This window comes from Lonchura striata, chromosome 11, assembly GCF_046129695.1.
Source record: "Lonchura striata isolate bLonStr1 chromosome 11, bLonStr1.mat, whole genome shotgun sequence".
NCBI classification, from domain to species: domain Eukaryota; kingdom Metazoa; phylum Chordata; class Aves; order Passeriformes; family Estrildidae; genus Lonchura; species Lonchura striata.
The window spans coordinates 18349984-18375362 of record NC_134613.1 but is presented as its reverse complement, the minus strand read 5'-3'; the positions used below and the strand labels follow the sequence as shown (position 1 = coordinate 18375362).

The following is a 25379-nucleotide window of genomic DNA, read 5'->3' as shown; positions in this document are numbered from 1 at the left end:
AGAGCAAACCTTGATCATATCAAATGTGAACATCTGGCCATCCAGCTTCAGAAACAATAGAAAAGAACTAGAAAAGACACACACTGTAAGACAAGGAAACTAGAAACATGAAATGGAAACATGGAAGGAGAGAACCTCTGCTTTGGGAATTTAAAATGACCAAATTGTGTGGAAGAGATGGACAAAACATTATTATTCTGTCAGGGGTTGTGGGTACCCAGGCAGAAGCTGTCAAAGAGATCTAAAAAGAATAATTTAGTTTGTGGAACTTGCTGTTGCAAGATATTGCAGGGCCTGAAATACAAATCAGCCTAGAGTCAGGGTAGATAAATTTGGAAAGTACAGACTCACTTAATATGACAATGGTCCAGATGGATCCTCCAAAACCAAACCACTGAACTTCAAATACCCAGGAGAGGATAATCCTTGCGTTTTACCAACTTGAACATTTGTTGCTGGTTACTATGTGAGGCAGGACACAGGTTGAGAGGGACTCTGGCCACAGCTGTCCCCACGTTTAAGGTAGCACAGAAATCCCTGAACTATTGCCAGTACCAACGGCACAAATGTGTGTGAGAGGAAGGGCAGTTCAGAAGCACCAGAGAAAGATGGACACAAACTCCCCTCAATTTAAAGGAATAAAATCACCATTTAATTATTTCCTTGCTGTTGATGCTGTCCAGAGGGGGAAAAAAACAAGATGAGCCAAGAATCTATGACTGCTTTTCCACAAAACACTGGTGGTGCAGCAGCTTCTGTGGACTCAGCAAAAGATACTGCCCTTTCTCTTTAAACTTAGAACGGAAAGTGTAAGCCTTCAAACCAAGAGCAAAGATCTGGACCCAAACTAATAAATCCTACTGGTATATACAAATGAAGGGTAGGTAGCTATATGGCACTATTTTCCTTTTCATTGCAATCAATTTAATTTCTAAATTTTTCATGTGAAGTAAAGAAACTGTGTTTTAATTCCACAAAAAACCCAAAAGACAGAAGGCCAATACCACATTAAAAGTCTCACTTCTCTTGGTTTTCTCTCCTGAGAACACTGATGCTCCTAAAGCACCATGAATTTCATAAGAATGACTCATTATCTAAGTAATGGAAGATTAAGTTTTTCTTCCCCATCCTTAAACTTCTGCAAGAAAGGGTTTTTCAGGATCATGATCAGGGTGGTTCATCGTGGAGGGCGCAGGGGCCACAGCTGGACATGCAGCATTCCCATCTCAGAAAACTCTTCCAGGTGCTTTGCAGAGCTGTGCAATCATAAATGGCAGATTAGCATCTGACATGTAGAGGACAGCTTGTAATTACCAGCAAAGCGGAAATGCAGAGGCAAATAATTGCCTCTCTTCCAGGAGACAAACATTAGAAAGGTTTACTGAGCAATGCTTCTTGGGGTGGCAGTGGCCTCTTTAACACCACCTGTAAGCCCTTCTTCAGTTCTCCCCAAGCTGGGGCACTGCAAAGCCACAAGATGAACTGGCACAGGAGCAGGGGAAGAACAGCAAGAGGAATAAAACCTGAATCCAGGGTACAGCGTAATAAATATTTATTGCCTTTCCTTTCTGCACCTTGTGGAAACAGATGCAAAATGAAGTTCAGTGACTTGTGGGAAGCGAGCCAAACCCAGCTTTGCTGCTGCAAACAAGCAGAGGCACAGGAACAGCTCCTGCTTACCTTGCTAGAGGTGCAAAATTTGTCTGTCCATCCAGGACCTCCTAATCTCCAACATCCCTGTTCCACTCCACATGTGCTAGTCCTCCCCATGCCACGCGCTTGGGAGCAGCCACACTGACAAGTGGCCTCTGAAGCACTGGGACATGGCTGCTTAATCCTGAAGTACTGCAAAGACATAGTAGCTATTGCTGCTTTGTCAGGAAGCCAAAATTTTAATAGCTTCTTTTGTCCAAGGTCCAAACATCAGCTCCTCTTCTCATGTGATGAGAACCTCTCCTTGTACCTTCACTCAGCATTCTCAAGGAAGCCTGTTACGTTCTCTCAGAGCTTTTTCAGCACAACTGTGTGCTAAGGAAACTGTTTGTTCTCTTGTCACACTGCCAGAAGCATGCAAATACTGCAAAGAGCCACACAGAAAAAAACCACAACTGCCGTTTGTTTGCTGGCTTTCATATTTTTTCCTAGATTAAAGGCAAGTCTCACCATCCAACATGCAGCAAGAAAAGGAAAGGCAACTACAATATATAGGGCCTAAGGACCAAATGAAGTCACAAAGTTTAAATATAATAATCCCAAAATCAAACTTGTCTTATAGTCAGTAACATGGTTTCAAAGGGATGGGTGGGAATCTTAATTTCCATCCTTTCTTAGTGGATTTTGGTTCTGTGCAGTCACTTCAAAACTACCACTTCCATCTAAGATCTTAAGTTCTTACAGGCTCATACCTCACGAAGCGACACAGGGGCACAAATGAATATTTCCAATTATTTAGCTGATGATGCATTAGGTTGGGATTGAATCTGGAAAACTTTGCAAGCAGCTCAGGCTTTGAGCAGCCCAATTATCAACAGTGTGGTGAAGTTCAGGCAAACCCCACAAAACAGACAGGGTGAGGGAGAAGGATCCTTCTCCTGAGTGGCCATTCTAAACAGCCTCACTAAGAGAGCACCAGGGAACAAGAACTTTGCTCCCAGAACATGATGTTTCCTCAAAGGAAGAACAGGTGGGGAGACAAAACAGGCCATCTAGAAATTGTTCATGGTGCATTTCTTTCCTTAAATAAATGGCTGAAGCACACCACAGGTTACCAGAGGACATCAAAGAAGAACAAAATGTGAAGCAGTTCAAGGGAAGAGAGAAAAAACCTGGGGCAGGGCTTGGCAGTGCAGACACCAAGCAGGTCTCTGGGCTAGAGAGGAGGAAAAGCTGAGTGCACTGACTTGTAAAACTCTGCAGGTGCCATGGGAGCAGCAGGTGAGACAGGTCAGTGCAGTTTCACATGCTCACAAGAAGCCTCTGCAAACAGCAGCACCTGCCAGATGGAGGGAGCTGCTGCCCTGTCCTCATGCACACCCTCTCCACTGTTTCCTAACACAGTTTGGCTTTTTTTTCCCCCCTCCTCCATGTCTGTAACATCTCTAGTTGACTTAAAAAGCTCTTTTCTTTTTGTGGAAATATGAAAGCTCTCCACTATTCAGCACTTATTCCACATGGATGAAGGTCGACGGCCTCCTTAAAGAGCTTTCCCACCGTGTGTAACATTAATAGCTGCACCAAAATGAAATTAATTTCATTTTCTGAGATCTTACTTTTGACACAGAACAAAGTGTGTGGGATGGGAAGGAACAGCAGTAACAACTGCTTGCATGACTCAAGGAGAATTACATCTCAGGCACAAGGACCAAGTCCCACAGACCATTTCTGCCCTCTCCTCCAGGGCATGCAAAGGACTCTAAGGTGAATTGGTCCACACTGGCCAGCCCCAAATCCCAAACTCCTGAATAATTGTAAGTCACAGCCAGAAGCCTTCTGTGGGTGACATTCACAACACGTGAGCGTGCTGGCAGAAGACTTGAGGAAGTCTTAAAAATGCTTAGGAGCTTAATGAGGTTAATTACTAAGCAAAGAAGTACTTTAGTCATTAAAATAAAACACAAGAAACAAACAAGAGGGGAAAATGAGAATAAATTGCAGTGATTGGTATCAGGTCCCTCTGCCTTAAGTAAAGTTGACATTTCCCATTATATGCCCAGGGCTAGGTCCTAAAAGCTGCATCTCTGATGACCATAAGCAAGAAAAAAAGAAAAAAGGGGTCCCCCAATACCCCCCCAATAGAAGTTTCATTGCAATGGTTCCAGCCTTCAGAGCCTCTGAGAGCCCTCTGCCATACCAGCTTTAACCCTTTCAACAACTTTAACCTTCTGAATCTGTGGGTGTTTTTGACTGAATGGTGACACCACCAGTCAAATGGGAGTCCTGGTGGGACGGGACATCCCCCATTAGTCATCCCCAGCCAGAAAAACACAGAGCCAGACCCTTTCTCAGGAGCACTTCTCCAAGAAGGCAAAGACAAAGCCACCAAGTCTATGAGGCTGAACACAAAACACACTCGGGGTGAACAAGGAGAGAGTTTGGCAGCAGGGAGCTGCAAAGGAAAGAAGACTGAACCAAAGCAATGTAAAGATTAACAGGAAGGTGGAGATTAAGCACTGCTGTGACCTGCCTGTTTTATTATGAATAAAGAAAGGGTACAAGGAAATACAACACCAGTGCCCTGCTTCGTGTTGTGCTGACCTACTCCTGCTTAGGCCGCCAGCATTAGATGGTATAAACAGCCCAAAGGAGATTTGCCATCATGGTGTAGAAATCATATGCCATTTAGAAACCCTGGAATTAAATTGACTTTGCAATTCAACAGCAAGCACAGAAGGAAGATAAACAAAAAGCCAGTGGGTTGAAAGTCAGGATTTCCTTCAGTGCTGGGAACACAGTTTGATTTTAGCTGGGCTGCACAGCTCGGAGACTAAAGCTTAAGCTGTGATATTAAGGTTCATACGGCTGAGAAGATATTGGCATTTGGGCAGACGTCAGCAGTTCTTTCAAGCGAGTTGCAGATACCAAGGACTGGAAAGTCAGAAGCATTTCTGCTTGTAAAACGTGACATGCCAAGATATTTATTCTGTTGCAAATGATGCTCCACATGAACTTTGAAGGACTGGGCTCCTTGTAGCCGAAAAATAAAGACACCCCATCCTCCACATACACACACAGGTTTTGGCCCAGGTGTAATGATGCTCCTGCCGTCTGCTCCCCCAGTCTGTGCTCCCTCACAGAGCATTTGGGACTTGCACAGGATCTAAATTCCTTACACCGTGTGGCTCCAGGGAGAAAAATTAGAGGAAAATGCCTCAACATTGGTTATAATAAGGATTGTGAGCACAGACTGGGTGATGAGAGCATTCTACTATTGCTGAATACAAATCAGAGGCAACATACAACCACGGATCGCCTGTTAAGTGATCAGCTCCTGTTGGCACTCCCTGGAAAGGGCTTCTTGCTTCTGGGAGGGCATGTGGAAGAAGCAGGACGGGAGAAGGGCAGCCCAGGACACGCTGCCCACTGCAGAGCTCCCAGCAGGAACGCTGCCAGTTCCCACGGCTGGCCAGACCCGCACGGCTCCGCTGCAGGGACCCGGGCACGCCGCGACCCCGCGGGCCAGAGCTGCCCAACTGAGGCTCCTTTGAACCTCTCTGAAAATAACAGGCTCTGTAGCTCATGGCCAAATACTAAATGTCACTTTCATACTAATTTTCAAGCTTGGACACAAGTGTTTGTTTTTCAGGGAATGCTCCAGAAAGCTTTCGCCTTCTGCACAGATGGGTACAGCCAAGATCTAGAAAACAATCCACCAGAACTGATGAGACTTGATTTTCCTCCTTATGAAATTATTATAGCTGTGATTTTTCTGAATATAAAAGGTTACAGTTAAAAGTTGGGATAATGAAAGCAGAAGTTAACTTTCATTTTTAAAAAAAACTAACCCATAATGTTGCAATTACTTCTGGCACACAAAAAGCCTACTAAAATTCAGAAATTATTATTCAAGTTAAATATTTGACTAGTTAGATTCATTTTTTGCAAGGCTTGTTTTATTGGGTTTTCTTCCTTTCTTTAATAAACTCCCTCCAATTTGCTGCTAGAAAACCCTGAATGGTGGAAATAACAGGCAGCCAGCATGTCCTGTTAAGGTTTAGGTCATGTCCAGCTGCACAAGAAGCATAGATAAATAGAAGGAAGTAACTCAGCCAACAGGGTTTTGGGCCCATAGGATGGATGTCATATGTTTGAGAAACACTTTTTGCCTTCTTGCCAAGATTCTGGATACCACAGAAGGCAGAAGATAAAGGCACAGCCCCTGCTCCATGTGCTCAGGCTGGATGTGCAAGGACACAATCACTATTACGTCCACTGCACATCAAGCTCTGTGTCACCCTTGAAATTGGTCAGGATCAGAAGGCACTGATGAACCTTTGGTTTATTAATTATTTTTTTCTGCTCCCAAGAGAAATTACACCAAAATCAAAAAAGAGCATTTTAATTTCCCTTGAAGAAACTCGGAAAATTATAATTCCAATATAACTTTGGCATTCTGAATTTTTTAAAGTAGTCTACAACTTCCTCTGAAGGGATAATAAACTTCTTGTCTGTCAATGGAGATTTACTTGGTTACCAGTTGTATGCAAGTGGAATTAGACCTTCATCACCATTTCTAGAGCATCCTGGGTATATGCACAGCATTGCACAAGTTAAGAACTACACCAGACAAATAACAGGTCGCCCATTCAAAAGGGCTTACATTAATTATGTTAATCCAGCAGAGACAGAGGAGTGTGATTAAACAGTCCCTACTGCCTGGGATTTGGCTGTTATCCAGCAGTAATCCTGCACAATCTGGGTTTGAAGTGTGTGTGTAAGGAGTATACTCCAACCACCTACACTCAAAATCAAAGCCAGTGACTCAGGTAGACAATGGCATCCCAAGATGCAGTTCCTGGAGAGCAGCATCTCCAGAGATGAGCCCCAAGCCCCCAAGCTCAGCTCCAGAGCAGCCAGTCTCCCTCAGCTACTGTGAACCTAAGGACACTGGGGACTTGAAGTTAGGCAGTAACTGTAATTAAACCCCAAAAGCCTCGTTAAGGAAGAGCAGGAGGAGACATCAGAAACAAACCTGGTACCAAACCCTAACATGCACCTGTTTCCTATACACCTGACAGGGGAGGAAGACAAAGCTACATGGACCCTCCATGCAGTAAGTCGAGGTTAGATTTGAACTCTCCCAGAGAGAGCAATCTCTGTCCAGGAGGTGCTCATCCCCCTGCTGCATAGAGGAGTCTGTTCAACAAGAATTTAAGTGTCACTTCCAAATCTCCCCTTTCTTTTAGCTGTAACACAGCTGTTATGAACACAGCTGGCTGAAAAAGGAATACTGATTCCGTGCAGCAACACAGCCTGGGGCAACACAGAGCTACAATACACAGCCCCTACCAGACCACATCTCTGTGACCAACAGAGAAGGAGAGGTCCCTTCAGGCACCTGAAGCCACTTTGTGCTGAACAGACAGGTTGTAACTAAGGCACCCATAAGCTGGGCTGGAGGCAGTAAGCCTCAGTGGTCAATACTGCACCTCCTGCTTCTTTTCCAGTGCCTTCTTGCAGAATGCTGTAGGTTATACAAGGAGCAGACCTTATAGAAGGTGAAGACCCTGCAGAACTGAGCCTGTGCCTGCTCTGTGCCAGCTCCCCACAGCAGCCTCACCCCAGTGATGCCACCCAGCATCTCACTGCATGTCACCATCAGAGGCACTGACGGTGGCACCTGTGTGACACAGCCCTGACCCTGCTCCTGCAGCAAAAGGTTATCTCAGCTTCTGGCCCAGCTGGCAGCAGAGCCTGGACACTGCTGTGGGGACATCCTGCTGATAAACTATCCACCTGCTGTAAGCAGAGCACAGCTTGTTTGTTCCCTCTGTCTCTGGCAGGCTGTCTCCCATGCAGAACCTTCACAGAAAAGAAGCCAAAGCCCCGAGTCACTGCTCGCAGGCATGGGGAGCTCTGCCTACCCACTGAGGAACCTTCTCCAGCCCATTCACTCCTGAACACCTCTGGCAAGCAGGCAGCACCTCTGTGCTGCCTAGCACAGCTCCAGAGGGAAGCTGGCAGCAAAAACAATGAATCGTCTGCTGAACCTTAACTCATGACAGTGTGAGCATGGATCTCTGGATACGGCTCTGAAGGCTGTAAGGAGCAGAACCAGAGGCACAAATTCGGGGATGTGAAGTGGGAAAGGTCAGCTTCCAAACACCAAAACCTGCTGCTACACTCACAACTGACAGGGAAGCAAATCCTTAAATCTAAAGAGATCCACTTAAATTCTATCCCTCTCTCCTGCATCACTCTGAGACAGAAAGGCTAGAGGATATTGTGGAAAAATCAAGATACTGTCAGAACAAAGGCTGAGGTTCCAACCCTCCTTTTCCCCACTCTGCACAAGAGAAAATGACAAGTGAAAATGCAGGTCTGGAGGAATGCTCTGTTTCCAAGTCTCTTGGACAGAAAACTGAAGTAGTAACTTCAACATACACACTCACAGAAGATGATAAACACGTCTACAAGCTATTTCTAAATTCTCAGTCTCATTTGCCAACTGAGATGCTACAGACAGCAAGTAATTTCTCTGTCTCAGCAGGGGAGACAGGACAGAAATCTGTAGACAATGCAAAGAAATGCTGCTCAGGCAGGAATCAGAGAGTCAATCCTTGGGAAGTGCAGATCACTGTTACACAAGTCTGGTTTGCAATGCTTCTTTCATATTATAGTAGAAAAACCCACTCATATAAGCAGGGAATAATGTATAAATGTATCTATTGTACTTCTAACTTTGTGGTGGATAATCTCACTGCAACCATAAAACCCCCAAACTTAGGGGTTTGCTGTCCATGTCACTCACACCCTCAACTCAAAGTGCTCTATGATGATCTGCTGACAACTCACTTGTTCAAGGTTTGCATTTAGTTTGAAAAGCTCAACATCCCCAGCATGAAAAACAACAATGTTTTCCTTGGGTCAGCAAAACAGGGCAAACACAGCTTTTATTTTTCACCCTAACCCTAGCTGGGAGAGGCATGGCTCACATTCAAAGACACAAGTATTCTCTGCCACACGGCTGGGAATGAATTTTGCTCTGTAGCTCAGTAACATCATCCAATTCTCAGCTGGAGGTTTTCCAGTTAATAAAACGGCCATATGGGGCATTAAAAAACAAAACCAAAAAACCAAAAGTATTTGCTTCCTTTGCAACCTTCAGTCCCAAAAATCCCTCCCAAAAAAAAAAAAAAGAAAAAGAAAAAAAAAAAAAAAAAGAAAAAAAGAGAAGTAAAGCAGCAGCCAGTGGTACTCCTGAAATTCAAGAGCATCTCTTCCTTCTTTCACCCCTTTTACCCATCTCTTTTCCTTCTTTCACCCCTTTTACCCATCTCTTTTCCTTCTTACAACCTTTTGCTGATAGTGCTTTTAGCGAAAGCGATATCAGCACCTTTGATCGCTGTGCTGCGGGCAGAAGACAAATAATGATGGGTTGGAGGCAGCAATTAGCATCTTCAGTAAACACTGGATCTCTCTCTGGGAACAAGGCTTCTGGCACACTCGTTTCCTGACACCACCCACACTCACCATCAAAACACACCGTTTATTCACAAAACAAGTTTGCCTTGCGAGGGAACGGAGATGTGAGCACCCTGTGGTATAGGAGGAGGCACACACCGATACCCTCCTGAACCCTGCAACAACTGTGACCCAGAAGGGAAATTCAGCACAGATTCCACTTAGACACCTGATTGCCAGGTGGGTGTCGATTATTTGAAGAGCCTGAATTTTAATAAAAAATGGAGCCTTTGGATGGGAGGATCCAGGTTTCTGTAGACTTAATGGAGATGGGCCCATACCAGGTTTTTGCTGTAGTGGCTGAGCTCCTGTCTTAGCTCTGCTTGCTTCAATACCTGACCCCTCCACCCCCAGCTTTACTATGCTGCTGCTCACTCCCCCTCCCTTTCACCACCATCATTATTCCTGCCTCCTGCTGGATGCAGCCTTTGCTCAAGCAGATTTCCCAAATCCTTACCCCATCCTAAGCCACCCCCAACAGCTCCCCAGTGCACTGTAGATTCAATTTCCAATTGCCTTCCTGGGCTGCAGTAAGCAGCAAGGACCTTCTCGAGCATATCCTCAGCCAGCCCTACACCTCCTTACTTGTCTCTCATTCCTTTGCTCCTCCGGCTCAGCTCTAGAATTTACTGCCCCTCCAGGGCTAATAAAACCCAAACTTGCTGATTTTAAGGCACAGAGTGTCTCTTCTGTTTACTCAGACTTGGAATACCACAGGACAGCAAGAGTAATTTATTCAGAAAGCTTCACTCAGCTGCTCTCATCTCCACACTACCACAGTTTTGGGAGGTGCAGTATGTGAGATGAACTCAGGGAGCCACACATGGGAGCATTTTACACAGCAATCTGGAGAGCAGCACAGCTGCATTTTCACTTCTCTTGTTTATCTGAAATTTTCATTTCAACAGGTCTTTCTCGCATCGGCAAACCCCATTACAGACTGTATTTTTTCACCTAATGAGATTGCCTATCCTGATTTTTGCCAGCTGTGCCAGCCTGCTCCTTATCTCCCCAGCCCAAGGAATTCCAGGTGCACTCCTATCTGTGGTGTGATGTTGCAAGACCAGGGCGATGGCAGGACTGCTAATACAGCAGGTTTTTGACAGGCAGATGCCACTTCGAAGGTATTTTTACTCCAAGAGAAGTTTTGTGCCCACTTCACCACCTTCACAGCCTTAAAGCCAAAATCCTAAACATCCAATCAAGAAAGCAACAATCTTGGGAAGAAAAATGCACAGCCTAACTTGGAGATGACAAAAGCCACTGGGAACTGTGGAATTTGCTACCATTTTTGTCATGCAGGCTGCAAGTGAGCTTCAGAGGTGACTGGACAAGTCTGGGATGTACATCCCTGTGCTGCTGGCTCATTGGAATGAGCTACAGAACAGTGAGGTGTCAGACTGTCCTCAAAATGCTTCTTGCAGATCACCAACCTCAATCACAGGATGGGTGGTCCTGGAAGGGACCTTAAATTCCAACAGCACTGCCTTGGGCAGGGACACCTTCTGCTAGACCAGGCTGCTCACAGCCCAATCCAGCCTTGAAGACTTCCAGGGACTGGGCATCTACCAGTTCTCTGTGCAACCTGTTCCAGTGACTCACCACCCGCACAATCAAGTTTCTTCCTAAAATCTAATCTAAATCTACTCTCAGTTTGAAGCCTTGTCCTGTCACTACATGCTCTTGTAAATAGTCTCTCTCCACTATGCAAAGACAGTGTTGGTCTCAATTTAATCATCCAGCTCTTGGAGACAAGTAAAAAATAGTTTGCAGAGGTGGAGCAGGCTAGTGCTAGCAGACAAAAAGCCAGGATCTGTAACCCCTCTGACACTGAAAAGAAAGGAATGTCTGCACCCTTGGAAGACACATAGCTTTGCAGGAATGTAGTGAAATGCTTTAGTTCTCAGAGCAATTGCAGAGAACTGGAGTCAGAATTCCTGGGGTCTATTCTCACCCTCTTACTAACTTGTTTTATAACCCTTGAGACCTTGCTGAGTAGGAGTATTTGCTTAACCTAAGCTTAATTTAAGTTTTGCTCCTACTAATAAATCAAGTACCTCCAGGACTCTAAGCTCCTAATGAGGTGGGGTATACAATTACAGAAGAGAGTGTTTCCATTTGATAGGGAAGTCTCACCAACACATGAAGTAAAGCAAGGTTTGAAGGGATGTTATTTTACCAGATCAGGTGACAACTGAGAAACAAAATGTAAATATTCTTGGGCATGGTTAGTCACACTGATCAGAACAAGATCCACCAAGCACGAACATGTGTGTATTAAATAGGTGTTATCTCTCCCTACAAACCTCTTACCCTCGGGCACTTGTGGGAAACTCTTCACAGAACTCTTACCCAGCACCACTGCAAATAATTTTGTTTCCTGCAATGCTGCTTCCTGCGGTTTACAACACAGCAGGCTTGCCTCCCACCGGCACCACAGCAGCACATTTACAGAAGACATGAGAAAACACAAGTGCAGTAAAACATTTGTATGCTTGCATTCCAGGAGTGTGATTTTTTATATCAAACGAGGAGGGGGGAAGACTGAAAACACACACACATCTCTACACCACAAAACCAACAAGTGGCCAGAATGAAGAGAAAGCTCAGAGAGAACTGACAGCTCAGGCCAGTAAAGCATGAATCAGTGCTCAAAACACCTCAGAAGCACAGCCAGGGGAATTTGTAGTTCTCTTCTTGCATGCTACCACCCCTTCAGTCTCTAACCCCAGCACAGTTTATAACTGTCTGCTGAGAAAAAGCTCTCTCTAACAAGACTTATTCTTTTGATGATCAGCCTGATTGGATTAGGACATCCATATGTTGTAGCTGATGGCTAACAAGATAGAGGTGGTTTTTCATCACATGGCTAATTGGTCTCTGCAGCAATTACTAACACAGCAAAGTTGTCCCAGTTGTCTTTTTCTCCCCCCTAATATTATTTCTTTCTAAGTCTAATAAGCAGTATCACTGTCTTGTACAAACAGTCACACTGGGACTGGTTTGTGTAACACCGAGGGCAGGAATGTACAGAATACCACAGGGGAAAAGTGAGGCAAGCAGAGGGACACAGACAGGAAAGAACTGCTGCACAGAGTATCCAGCTTTTCTACCTGTTTGAACACTTGAATGTTCACTATTGCTTTGATCTGCTGCCTTTATCCAGGTCCTGCTCCTTGTCACAGACACAGCTTTGTTTGGCTGCACCCAAGAGCTCTGAGGTATTAAGTCAAAGAGCAAAGTCACATGTTGTTAACTTCCATTCAAGAAACTAAATCTCACATTTTAACTGGTTAATAAAGGGCCAAATTTGCATACAAAATCCCTATTACTGAAATCAAAAGGGGGCTTAGTGAGAGCAGGCCTCCCTCTTAGGAAAAGCCAAATACCTCATTACCAGTGTAGTTAATGGAATGGCCATACCCTGGCAAAAAGAAATCTGATAAAAGACTGAGTCCTTTCTAAAGAGCAAACTTAGAAGAAGCAATTTTGGGAGCAGATGCCAATTTTGACCCAAACAACCAAATTAAAGAAAGCCAGAATTTCCCCAAAGCTAAGGAGAAAGTGCTCAATAACCCCAGATTTCTGCAAACTTATCATTTATGCAAAACAAATAAATTCACAAAGTTATAAATTTTCAACATTCACCAAACCAAGGAAGAGCTTCCACTCCACTGGCTGCTAAGATGACCACAAAGGATGCAGAGGAATTTTATTTTTGTTTTACAAGGTAGCCATCACTTGTGGTCACACTTTTTCCTCCGGGCTGGTGCATGAGGGGCAGTCAGATGCTTGTAGTTAGTGAGGCTGCACTGATGTCCCCAGAACAGCTCTGCCCCAAGTCCCACCCTGATGGGCCACCTCAGGGCCTGTCGTGACAGGACAAGGGATGAAGATTTTAAACAACTACAGGATCAATTCCAACTAGATCCACAGAAGAAATGTATTATCAGGAGGCCATGAAACATAGACAGGGAGGTGGTGGAGTGCCATGCACAGCCCCTGATGCCCAGCAAAGCCAGAATAAAACCACACTTTAACAGCTTTGGCAGCTGAGTGCTGCCAGGCCCTGTAGGTCAACAGAGCTGCACGTTTGTGCCATGGCATTGCTCGGGACTTTGCAAAAGCAAACACAAGTAGGAGGTTACTCAAATAACACTTTTTTGGCACCCAAAGGGTGTAAGCACCAGCTTCCCCAAAACCCAGCTCAGACCTGCAGCAACTTCTCCAAGGGTAACAAAACTTGGTTGAACAGCTCAGCCAGGCACAGGAGAGGCAGTTGTGAAAGAGGGAAAGGAGGAACTTCTCTGCATTCTCCTGTAACTCATACAAGCACCTTGTCCTGCAGGTAAGTAACACCCAGCCAGTGCCCTGAATTGTGCTGGTGAAGGGGGAAATTCTGTGCTTTGTCCCACCATAGGAAACAGAGCCCCAGCCTGTAAACTGTGACCAAAACATCTGGATACTTCTTATGTGCAGTAATTTGGGAGTCTCAGTACCCAGAGGAAGGGCCAAGATTGGCACACACCACTCCTGCTTGTGCCATAAGAGACACAATACAGCCTTCAGCTTTTGACATGGGCAACTCACCACCTTCCAATCTATTTAATTAATTTCATGAACCTTAGGGCTCTGCATATGTGCCATTTAAATGACAAGGACACTGCACTAGACAGGCTGCCCCAGGAATGAAGTACCTCACTAGGCTCTCCCAGCTGATGATTATTTAAAGTACATCACAGAAAAAACCCAAGAAACTCAACAAATGGAGTGATTTTCACAAGACATCAAAGTCAGCAAATCCCAATTAAAGCAAAAATCAGCTGCAGAGTACACAGAGAGCACAGAATAACATGGAAACAGCTCCCACCCTCAATATGCTTTCACACAAAGTCATTTGGTTGGACCTAAGCTTTATTTACTCAGCTTATAACAACAGCAAAAAAAAAAAAAAAAAAAAAGCTATTAGCAGAAGGTTAAGGTAACTGAAACAATTGCTGTAAAATAATGAAGCCCTCAACAGTTAAGACTTCGTGCATATATTTATTTAATTGAATAAATACATCCATTCAGCTACTGCTTTTTGCAACAGCCTTCCTGCCTGTAGTGGGAAAGGTTATTCCCATGAATTGATTATTGTTACTGCTCTAATACACCCTACACACTTGTTTGTGTTTCCATTTAATTTTCCAGGGTATTACCACCAGCACTGTAAAGGGGGACATGTGTAACAGAGCCAGCCCTGTTGACACACAGCAGATGAGAACACCCATCTCTCCCCCAAGGGCTGTAATTATAAAAGGCTGCAGGTTATCGATGGATCAGTGGGTTAATACCAGGATATCCACGTGAAGCCATGTAATTTAATCTGTCCACAGTCAGTCCACGGGGGAGACAGCCCAGAGAATCCTTCAGCACAGAGACCTTTCAGTAATGAACAGGCATCACAGCCCTCGCGCTGGCAGCAGCTCTGCTCGGAGCTCAGAGCTAATACTGTGCCTTTCTCAGCCCATGGGAGGCTGTGACAGGAAGGAAAGGCTCTCCAAATCACCCGTAGGAGGATGCATTTACTGAACAAAAGCATTACAGAATTCCGTCTTCAGGCTAAAAATATTACACACCTATAAAACTGCCTATACCAGCAAGGAGAAATGCAATTCTTGCTTCTGTGCCCACGTGGGGGTGGACAAACTCACCAGGCAGCTGATGGGTATGGAGTGGGCACAGAGCAAATACAACAGATAGGAGTCTGCTACAATCCACTACAAAAGACCTCATAAAACAGGCTTTAAAAGGAAAAAGGGTCAGGAATGCACAAGGCTGGCAGAACCTTAGGTGGTGAGCTCAGAGAAGCATGTTCCAGCAGGAAGGGCTAATGTGAATAAAGTACCCATGTTGCTTGCAGACCACAAATGAGCACAACAGGAAGGAGAGTGGCCATGTGGGAAATGCTGTGAGGAGTGAAAGGATAAGCAGCCAGGATGGGCAGAGCTGTAGAGACCTCTCAGGTGGGTCCTAAAGGCCTTCCAATTGATACACATCAACAGTCAGCCTCAAACGGCTGATGATATGACCTGTATGCTATAAACACAAAATTATTCCACTTCCTATAGTTTAGAAATGTAGGTTCAGACATACATGTCAAGAAATTTGAGAGCTTTGGAAAGAATAAGACTGACCAAAATACATTCATCCTCCTTGTAAGAGACTTTTCATCAGGTAGAGACCAAACCAACAAACCTCGAACATATAAAATGTTGACTCAAACTCTGATTTCAGCAGCTTATGCTGATAACTTGCCATTAACTCACCAGCATAGATACTAACTCTCAGATTAAATTCTTGTCAGTCGAGAAAATGTTTCTGCTTCTCCAAAGCACAATGGCTGCTATCATTTTGACTGATGTAAGCTACCATAAATGATTTTTCAAATGGACAAATTTATCCCTGAAGACAGCAAGATCCCAATTAGGGCATGTTTGTCTTCCTCTGCAGCAAATCTTGAGCTGGTGCTTAAAGAAAAGACAGAAGGCACCAGAAGTGAGGCTGAGTTTTCTCTCTGTCATCACAAAACAAAAAGTGCTTCCACACATTTGATGCAAAATAACCCCACACTAATACAAAGGTCAAAGCCAGCAGCTGCAATGCAGGGTCCTCTCCCTCTTAACAGGGTTAGTTAGTGCAGATGTGGGAAGAACACACCATTCTGTTGAGTTCTACTCTCACATCAAGGGTAAGGGCTGGAACAACAATGATAAAACCAAAATACACACAGAAAAGGCCAAATAGGTAAGACAGAAGAAAGCAGCTAAACACACATCCAGCAGAGCTGATTTTTGCATTCCTCAGCCCTGTCATGAAACAGGCCAAGGACAGCTCTGTGCCCCAGAGGATGCTGTGCTCAGATACACCCTTGCACACCAATAATTCAGGAGCACTCATCACTCCACAGCACATACTTCTTGACTCAGGATTTGTCCCTTCTGGGATTTCCTTTAAGCCATTCTTCCCATTACTGCAATTCAGTGAGTAGCCCCAAGTCATGGGTCCTGAACATGTGGTGTGTGTGCCCACAATGCCAAACACAGAGACAGCTTCAACAAATGCAAAGGGAAACTCTGAAATGCATTAAAGATCAGCACAGCATTCTTCTGAATGAGTCTCACAGTCTGGCAGGGCTCCTTCCAACATCAATATCAATTTCCTCCATCAACTGGAGACAGAATAATAGCAACTTCCTCTGTTTAATACAGCCCTTAATTGTCCCAGATCAAATACTGGCTCCCAGAGGCTATTCATTCTGCTCTATAGGTAACTGTGTCCCAGACAAGAGGCAAGAACCTTTATCAGCAAATGCTAAATGCAGCAGGAAGGCCAGAAGGTGTGTCTCAGGCTGCTAAAAACATTAACCAACCACACCACTGCACTGGCTCTAATGGAACTCACTGCTGGGAGCAGCACAGGCACTCCAGTGAGCAGAAAACACTTGCAAGCTCCTGCTTATCTGAGAGGCAGCAAATCCATACAACCACTGTCAGGTCAGGGCTTTTTTCCCTCTTTGTATCAGCTCCTCTGATCTCCCTCCTAATGACAAAGTCCTCACTGATTTCAAGAGAACTCAGCAAGATTAAGCAGAAAAAGTACTAAAAAAGGAAATGCCAAGTGAGTCATTAGTGGGTGGAGAAAAGAACCGTATAGTAAGTAGTCTTTACTCCTTTAAAATAAACAGTGCCACAAATTGAAGGAATCCTTTGACACTAGTAAAGATAGAGCAGTAACAAGCCCCACATGGTCTGTAGCAATGATGAATTCCTCCACTCAATGGGGTTATTTACGCCAGATGCCAATAAGCACACAGGTTTGGAAACCTCTAGATGGGAGTGCCAATACTAAATGTCAGATCAGACTCAGAGAGAAGCAACCAAACCAGCACCAACTCAGAACACTTTTCCCAATTTCAAACTGCTAAGAAAGTTCCTTTATTTTTTCCATTGTTTGACTGCTACTGCCAGCATTATAACCTTTGAGTCAAGCAGATGCTGAGAATGGGAGGAGAGTTTCTCCCCCATCATTAGGTTTCACCTGACCAACAACCTGTTCAAGTGAAAGGTGTCCCTATCCACAGCAGGGGTAGGAGCTGGATGATCTCTGAGGACCCTTCCAACCCAAACTGTTCTATGATTCTGTGATTAACCAGAGCAGGCACGGTGCCATGATCTTTCTAACCCTGCTACAGCACAAATGTGTTTCCTTTGGAACATACTTTGGTGTGTACTTTCACACACTCATCTCCTTTTGTTCACTTTGCCCTGGGTTACCAAAAGACAACCCTTTTTCCCAGGCCTGGTTACTACAGCAACAGAATCTTTTTGAGTTTGGTAGCAACACATTGCAGGCAGCAAAAAAAAAAAAAAAATCTGTTCATTAGTTCAAGAAATGTGAAGCTGCAAGTCAGCAGCCCATGAAGAGAAATACTCCTGTAGTATCTCACCACTGCCTCTGTAATTAAGAAACTCTAAGAATCCCCACCTCCTTGGCAGAGCACAAGCCTGAGCAACCCCTGACTTCAAAGGATGCACAGCAGAGGTGCACTGCCCACATCCTCCTGTGTGCCTTTCACTGCAGAGAAACCACAGGAGAAATCTGATGGGCTTCATAGCCACAAGAATATTACACTCCACAGATGCTATTAGTTCCACTAATGATTAAAGCCAAAGCATCACTTTAAACTCCATATGGTATCACATCTGCATTCTTCTGCATACACATGAGTATTAACATACAAAAAAGAAGATTTGGGAGGATGTTTTGGGGGGTTGGATTTCTTTTTAAAATAATCAGAGAAGGTGTCCTGTATTGTTATTTCACTGCAAAGTGACTGTGTTAGATATTATATTATTACTCCACTTAAATTTCATACAATTCAGAAGGAGGGGAAAAAAACCTCTCAGTGCATTTATTTCTATCTAATTCACTGTCCTGGGACATGAGGATTTTTATTGCAGAGGTAAACAATGACTACTGCTTAGCTGTCAGGCTGAGAAACTACTTCTAACCCTCAGCCGCAATGCATCACACACAGACTTAACATAAGCTCTACACTAAGGACAGCACAAACTGGTCAATCTGATCATTTCTCAGCCAGTCATTCTAGAAAGTTCAGCCAGACTATTATCACTGTTATTAATTAGTTCCTATCCTGAGAGAACCATCCATGCCAGATTTGCCCCTAATTTCAACTAAGGGAACTTGCCCAAAAACATTTCATCTGGTCACACACAGCCCCTACTGAGTGAGTGAGCTATTATGAGAAAGCAAACTGATATAAATATAGCACAGTGACAGTATCCACTCTGCAGTTATTTCCTGTGCAAAACAGAGCAGAATGAAGTGGGTAAGCTGCTCAGCCAGCTTTCTTCTAAGGCCACTGAAAACTGCATTGATGACATCAACAAAAATAATCAGTTAAAGACAAATCTGAGCAAGTAATTCTCAAACAACATTTAAACCAAGCAATCTGACCCCCTCTCAAGTATCCACCAATGTAAGATGACACTTCCATTTGTTTCTTATCCATTTACATACATTCATGGAATAGATTTTTTTTCCTGGTAGCTTTTATTTTCACTAGTCAAATTGATTGCAAGTTGATAGACTAATTAATCATCCAATATCTCAAACCCTATTTGTGATGGATAGGTTAGGACAGAGCAGAAATTAAACTTCATTGCTGCTTGAGTGTGCATACACAGGCACCTCGCTGTAATCCACAATTCAGATGTAGAAATTCAGGTTATGATTTCCATAGCTAAAGCCAGAAAGCAAACAACCCCAAAATGCCTGGGGTTTTGTGGTGAGGTTTTTTTGGTGTGGCTTTTTTCCTTTGTTTTTAAACTCCACATGTAGTAACAAATATGGTTAGACAACATCCTCATCTTTGCAGAAAAAATAAAAAAGCAGCATATAGTAAGCAGAAATAATTTTCTGGAAGTATTTTCCTAGCTACAGTTGAACTGCCAACTTTAAACACGTTATTTTAACATACAAGATGAATGTAGCTCAGGAAGAAGAAAAATCACTCTTCCTAATCCTCCTCTCATGCACCCTCCTCCAGCCTGTTCTCAAGACGTGAAGCATTGCTTAAAAAATGCCCACGGAACAGACTGAAAGAAGTTGCTGCTCCTCTATATAGTTATTTATAATAGATAATCTTAGAATCACTCTTAATTCCAGCTCATCATTTATGGTGTTGGCACAGTTGCTCCAGTGAATTCAGTCTCATTATTCACCTTTGGGTTGTACATTATCTTGTATTTTATACATCATTCTTCTTTGTCCAGTGGATCCTCACAAACACTTACAGAACCAAGTGAAGATGAATAATGACCCAAGGACAAAGCTAAATGCTGAAATACTATGATTTTATGGCCAGCTACAGAAAAGCAGAGACATGTTTTGAATACACAGAAAAAGCTCTACGTGAAGCAGCAATACATCCATGAATGCTACACTATGTAGTAGCTTCCCACCAGGCTTCTGCACTACCCATTAAACAGCTCTCTGAAAGTCAGCAGGACTGCCCAGCTTTGCTGTCAGTGGCCACACTCAGCTTGGAAACTTGATAAAAATGTCTTTGGGGAAATAAAAAACAAAGGGGAACAGGATCACCCATTCAGCTGAAAGTCACACCAAGGTGGAGATGATGGGACAAGTGCACACTTTTGATTACCAGGATTATACTAACAATGGCAGCACACACTCCGCTCATTTATTCCATTGGAGCAGCTTACCTAGTGACAAACCCTACAGAAAGAGGAATGTGCCAAGCTGGTACAATTTTCAAAGAAAACTTGGCCAACAACATCCTTTTTAAACCTGCTGGGAGGGGGAACTACTGCTGAAACCCACAAGCACTTTACCCCAGTAACTGAGATGGTTCACTGTGGATTCAAAGGCAGATTTCACAGTGTAACCATATGAAAGAATTTTGCAACATGATCACTAGAACCGTGAGTTCTACTTCAGGCTCACTGTATCCCAAAATAGACCTCACCAGTTTCCACATCCCATTCCGTTACAGGGATCACATTATCGAGGGTCCTGCCACAGCATCCTGGGTCACAGCACCTACTCTGTAAGTGGCACTTCCTTGTTAAAATGTGACAGTGGTAGTGACAACACGTGCGTCCTCTCAGTCTCCTCAGACTGCAGTGATCACTCAGACACATGCTTTGGAACAGGAAAATAACTAGGGTAACATGTGGAGGAAAAAAAAACAAACCAAAAAAGTCAATCATCATCACACACACCACTTGAAAACTCTTCAGCTAAAACTGAGCCATAAGCCACCAATATACGAACTTAAAGCAATCTGGGCAAACACAAGAGAAGAAATGAGCATCTGCCCAATCATCACGGCTGTCAACCTTTACCACTGCTACAACATAAGCAAGCACTGCTGTGCTTCCCTGCTGCTTGATGCAGAGCCCCATGCCAAGCCACTTTCACAAGCACTGCAGCACATGGAGAAGAGGCCTTGAGGCATCCCTTCCACTGGCATCAAACAGGCAACAAGAGCCAGATGCCAGCCCACAAGGAAAGCCTTCCAGGAGAAGTTCAGAGAGCCTTACCTATGTACAGGGAGGAATCTTTCCTCCTCACGTGGTCATCGATGTAGGAAACTCCCAGGGGCTGGACAGGGGTAGCACCAATGCCCAGGAGGACCTGTGCCCCGATGAGCAGCAAGTACATCATGTTGGTAGCAGTCCTATTCCTGCAGATAAGGTCCGGGTCTGGTCCCTCGTCGCTGCTGGACCCGTTGACAGCACACACATCCCTCCCTTCAGCTCCCCAGCGTATTTCTCCCGACTCGTACTCGTACTGGTGGGTCAGGAATTCAGGCAATGCAGAAAGGAGGGCACCCAAGGCCATGACTATCCCTCCACACCCTATCAAGCGTGGCCGGTGTCCTCGGGCTCCGAAGTAGCTCACAAAGAGGATGAGGGCCAGGTTGCCAATCTCGAAGCTGCTGGCAATGACGCCCACGTCAGCGCTCTGGAGGTTGAATCGCCGCTCCAAGGTGGTTAAAACACTCACCTACAACAGAGAAATCCAGAGAAAATCACATTCCATGCCTTCCATTCTCCCCATATGTACTGCTAAAGCGTAAATTTCCTTGACTTCTCCTTGGAGCTGAAACCATATCCATCAAGGACATCCAAATCACAGTACAGTAGCTGAGCTCCAAGCATGACCTGACTGCTCAAATACAGCCACGCCAGAAGGTCCTAATACCAAGTGACATTTCACAGCCTACCACCTGTCTGAGCACATGTCACTTCCGAATTCCTGTGCCCATCAGTGTGTATTTTGGATGCCTGCAGACACCCATGATTCCATGATTCTGTCTTTGGGCTCCCTTTCTATTTGAAGGCACAACCTTCACGGTGCACTGTCCCACAGAACCCAGGCACAAACCATACTGAGCTTCACATCCTGCCAGGCACCCAGCCTTTCCCTTGGAATGAACTGCAGTCAGGGAGCAGCAGAAAACCCTGCAGATTCTTTGCCTGCACACCAGCACAAGGCTATCTGAGCCACTCAGAGACAGTGATGTACAAACAGGCAGTTTAGCTGGCATTGAATGCTTTTACTCAAGGATATAAATAAAATGCTGATCAAAGGGTTTAAACTGTTTGTGGATTAGTTAATGACTGGGATCGTCACAGAGTATTTTTGAGAAGACAGGCCAATTAAGGTTTACATAGAAGATTTAAATCCACCATGAAGAAGGGATGATTTAACAAATTGTGAGTATTTAACACTAGGAAGAGAGAAGCACATGAATAGTCTTCAAATATTTAACATTGCTGCAAAAAGGAATGACCTGTTCTCTGAATTCAAAATGGAAGTGACAAGGAGTGATGAGTTTAAACTTCAGCAGAGATGATCAGGTTAGACAGAAGGTGAGGAGAAGCCAGATTTTACTGGTAGGGATTGTGAGGCACTGAAATATGCTGCCTGGAAAGGCTGAAGAGGTCTTTAACAGAGCACAGACCTGCAGCTGTCAAGAAAGACAAAAATATGACTGATCTTGGCATAGGGCAAGAAAATTAACAAGATCCTCTCTTGAGAGCTCTTCCAATCTTGATTACATGGTGGAGTGAAACACAATGTGGATTTTCTGCAACAGTCAAGCACTGATCAGAGCATGAAGGATGAACCATTAAGTACCTCACTTGCTGTCATCTCTGCTCAATGGAGAAAACAGAATATTCTCAGGTCTATGGCAGTGTCCCTTTTCTACAGCAAAAAAGCAACAAAAGAAATCTTGAACGTGTCACAGAAATGCTGAAAACTTTTACCCTGAATAAAAAACTATCTAGTTTTTCAAACTGCAAAAGATGAAGGTATTTAAGGTTGTCCTAAAAGAGGCAGGTTTCTCTATTCCAAAAAAAATGTGATAAAGACCTCAGAGCAGAAGGTAGCCCCTGGATAGAATAAAAATAGCCTCCCACTGGAGGCAATGAAAATCTTTGCTGATAAACCTCACAAAGCAGGAGCCAGCCTGACCGACTTTAAAGTATTCTGACAGCAGTTCTTCTCCGGGGGCAGTTTGCCTCTGCTAGGGTACAGCAGGGCACAGTTGGACAAAGACAGCCCCATTGGCAACAAAATGGAAAATGGAAACAACCCACTTCTGCTGCTTTGCATAAGCAAAAGCTCCTAAACCTGACTGTGGTGTAAGTGTCCAAGTCAGATCTCCATAACTGGACTGTGTTAATGTTGTCAGAAAATCCAGCTTTCTTCTCATACAGGCAACTATATTTTTATGCTACCACCAGTGTAATCCTCCCCAGCTAAAGTGGAAGAGCTGAGGAAGGCAAGGAGAAAGAAACCTAAAAATGAAATCCTATGAAGAGAGGCAGTGCAAGAGCAGCAACTCTTCCCATGCCGAAGCCAGGTGTGCGTGTCAGAGGGAGAGGAGATCACCACTTGGCCTGCAACACCAGGTGCAGGTCCCTGTTGGGATGGAACAGGCTCGTGACCCATGAGGGACAGCGGTGTCCCCTGTGAGAGGGCACAGCACAGCCTGTCCCCGCTCCAGGGGCTGGAGCTCACATTCTGCAGGGACACTGCTGCTCCCAGCCCTCTCTCTGTGGCAGCTGAGCAGGTGAGCACAGACCCTGCTATAAAACATCCCACTGGTGTTTGGAGAACAACGCACACCAAGGAGAGGGGATGCAGAGAGCATCCCATAGCCACAGGCAGATCCACCAGGTACCCTTAGCAGAGAGAAGCACGGAATGGTTTGGACTGGAAAGGACCTTAAAGACCATCTATAGAGCCAGACCTTCCACCGTGGATAAGAATTTATCATCCATGGTTTTATTTTATTCCAAGGCGTGGTCTAATAGGGCTAGTGCTGGGGTCCCATGAACACCAATTCTGACAGACTGGGGAATCTCTCCAAGATCCATATATAGCTCTGAGCATGCAAAATTATGTTTGTAGTGCTCATTTCTGAGCTGTACCTAGATGGAAAAAACATGATTACTCATTACAGCTGTATAAACTGAGGTAGAGAGCCAACTATTAATGAGACAAGTACAGTCAACAAAATTAATTTCTGATGGAATAATTTAGACTGGTGATTGAAAGCCAACAGAAGTGATTTACCAAGGCCAACTGGTATTAACTAGTTTTGGAAGTCTCTCACATTTTGACCTGGCTGCCACATTTTAGGCTTTTATCATACATATATACAAGTGGCTAGAAAACAGAATGGTGTTTAGACACGTGTGGGTGCCAGATGTCAAAAGGGTCAGATTTTGGACAGCTGGATTTCAGATACAGAAAACTGCACCATTTCCAGGTGCAATTCACAGTGACAGAGGCAGTAAATTCGTGACAAACCAGGGAACTAAAACCAGAGTCCCAAATCTCATTCCACTCTTATTTCTGTGGGACTTCAGCCATTCTTTTCCTTTTTGCAAACACTAAGCCACTCACAGTAGGGAAAAGGAGTTTCACCATCCCCTAATACCTTCCTGTTTTACTCTGGGGAAAAGACTGAAACAAAAGCAGGAGGAGGACAACAACACAGGGCAAATTCAAACTCTTTTGATAAAAGCTGGCAGTTCTCCTTATTCCTCTGGCCAGATCACACTGCATTTCCCAGTTTGCTCCTTCTGGCTGTAGCACTGCTACCCAGTGCTACCAGCTCTGCCTTTGCTTAGTGGGTTATGAGGAGTGGAGGGTATGGGGAAAGAACAAATCCATCATACCAGTCTTGAGCATCCAGAAGAAAACAGCATCCAAATACAAAATGCTGAGACCAGCATCAGCAGAGTAGCCTCCAAAACTGACAGTCACAGTGAGGGGGGAAATAATACGAAAATAAAAATAGGGCTGGGAAATAAACTGTCAACACGCAGATTCTTAGCCAGAGAACAACAGGAGCATAACTGCATTTTATCCAGGGTGGCTGCAGCCTGGACAGCACAGCCCAAACTCTCACTGTGACATTGGCTGTGACCTTACAAAAACCAACTACAAAATCAGCAACAGCATAGCACAGATGTTACCTGCATTTATGCAAAATAAACCCCTGCCCACAGCTAAAATCATTCCCCCATCCTCCATGCTTCAATTTTATGGGACTTTCTGCATATAAGGTTTAACCTGACTAAACTTGTTGTTTCTCTGCGGGATGTTCCCAGTGCCCTTGTAACTGTGGCATAAAAACACCGTATTGCCCGTATTTCCTTTCACAATCCTGTTCCCCAGCAGGCCAGCCATCACCACTCGCAGACACTAACTCTGTTTATCCAGAGTTACATAAAATGTCGTAAAAGACACCACAGGTCCCTGTAAAATACTGATGTCATGTGGAAAGGCTGTGAGGATTATAGAAAGTCCCTGTGTGCTGATGCCAGGCCCATCACTCCAGAGCACAGCCCACGTGGATGCTGTTTAAGAGCAGGGATGTGGGCCATGGGATGGTGCAGATGGACAACCTCCTGCTAAAACACAGCAGGGAAACACCAGCAGCCCACAGCTGTGAGGCTGCAACTTCCTGACTCCTGTCAACTTACACAGCTGTTTAGTCAGGGAGGGAAAGAATCGACTAAGAGGGTATTTAGTTAAAAAAAGCTTCTAACCCAAGATCAAAACAGTTACCAGGAAGCAAAGACAGC

At 44.5% G+C, this 25379-nt stretch overlaps 1 protein-coding gene across 1 annotated transcript in view; it reads right to left on the bottom strand.

The window, feature by feature from the left end:
- The window catches only part of SLCO3A1 (solute carrier organic anion transporter family member 3A1), a 130891-nt gene that overhangs the window by 86823 nt on the left and 18689 nt on the right, over window positions 1-25379 (bottom strand). The window contains exon 2 of the mRNA XM_077785924.1: window positions 20811-21276. Within this exon, the coding sequence (XP_077642050.1) occupies window positions 20811-21276 (466 nt within the window). The remainder of the gene's footprint in view (window positions 1-20810; window positions 21277-25379) is intronic.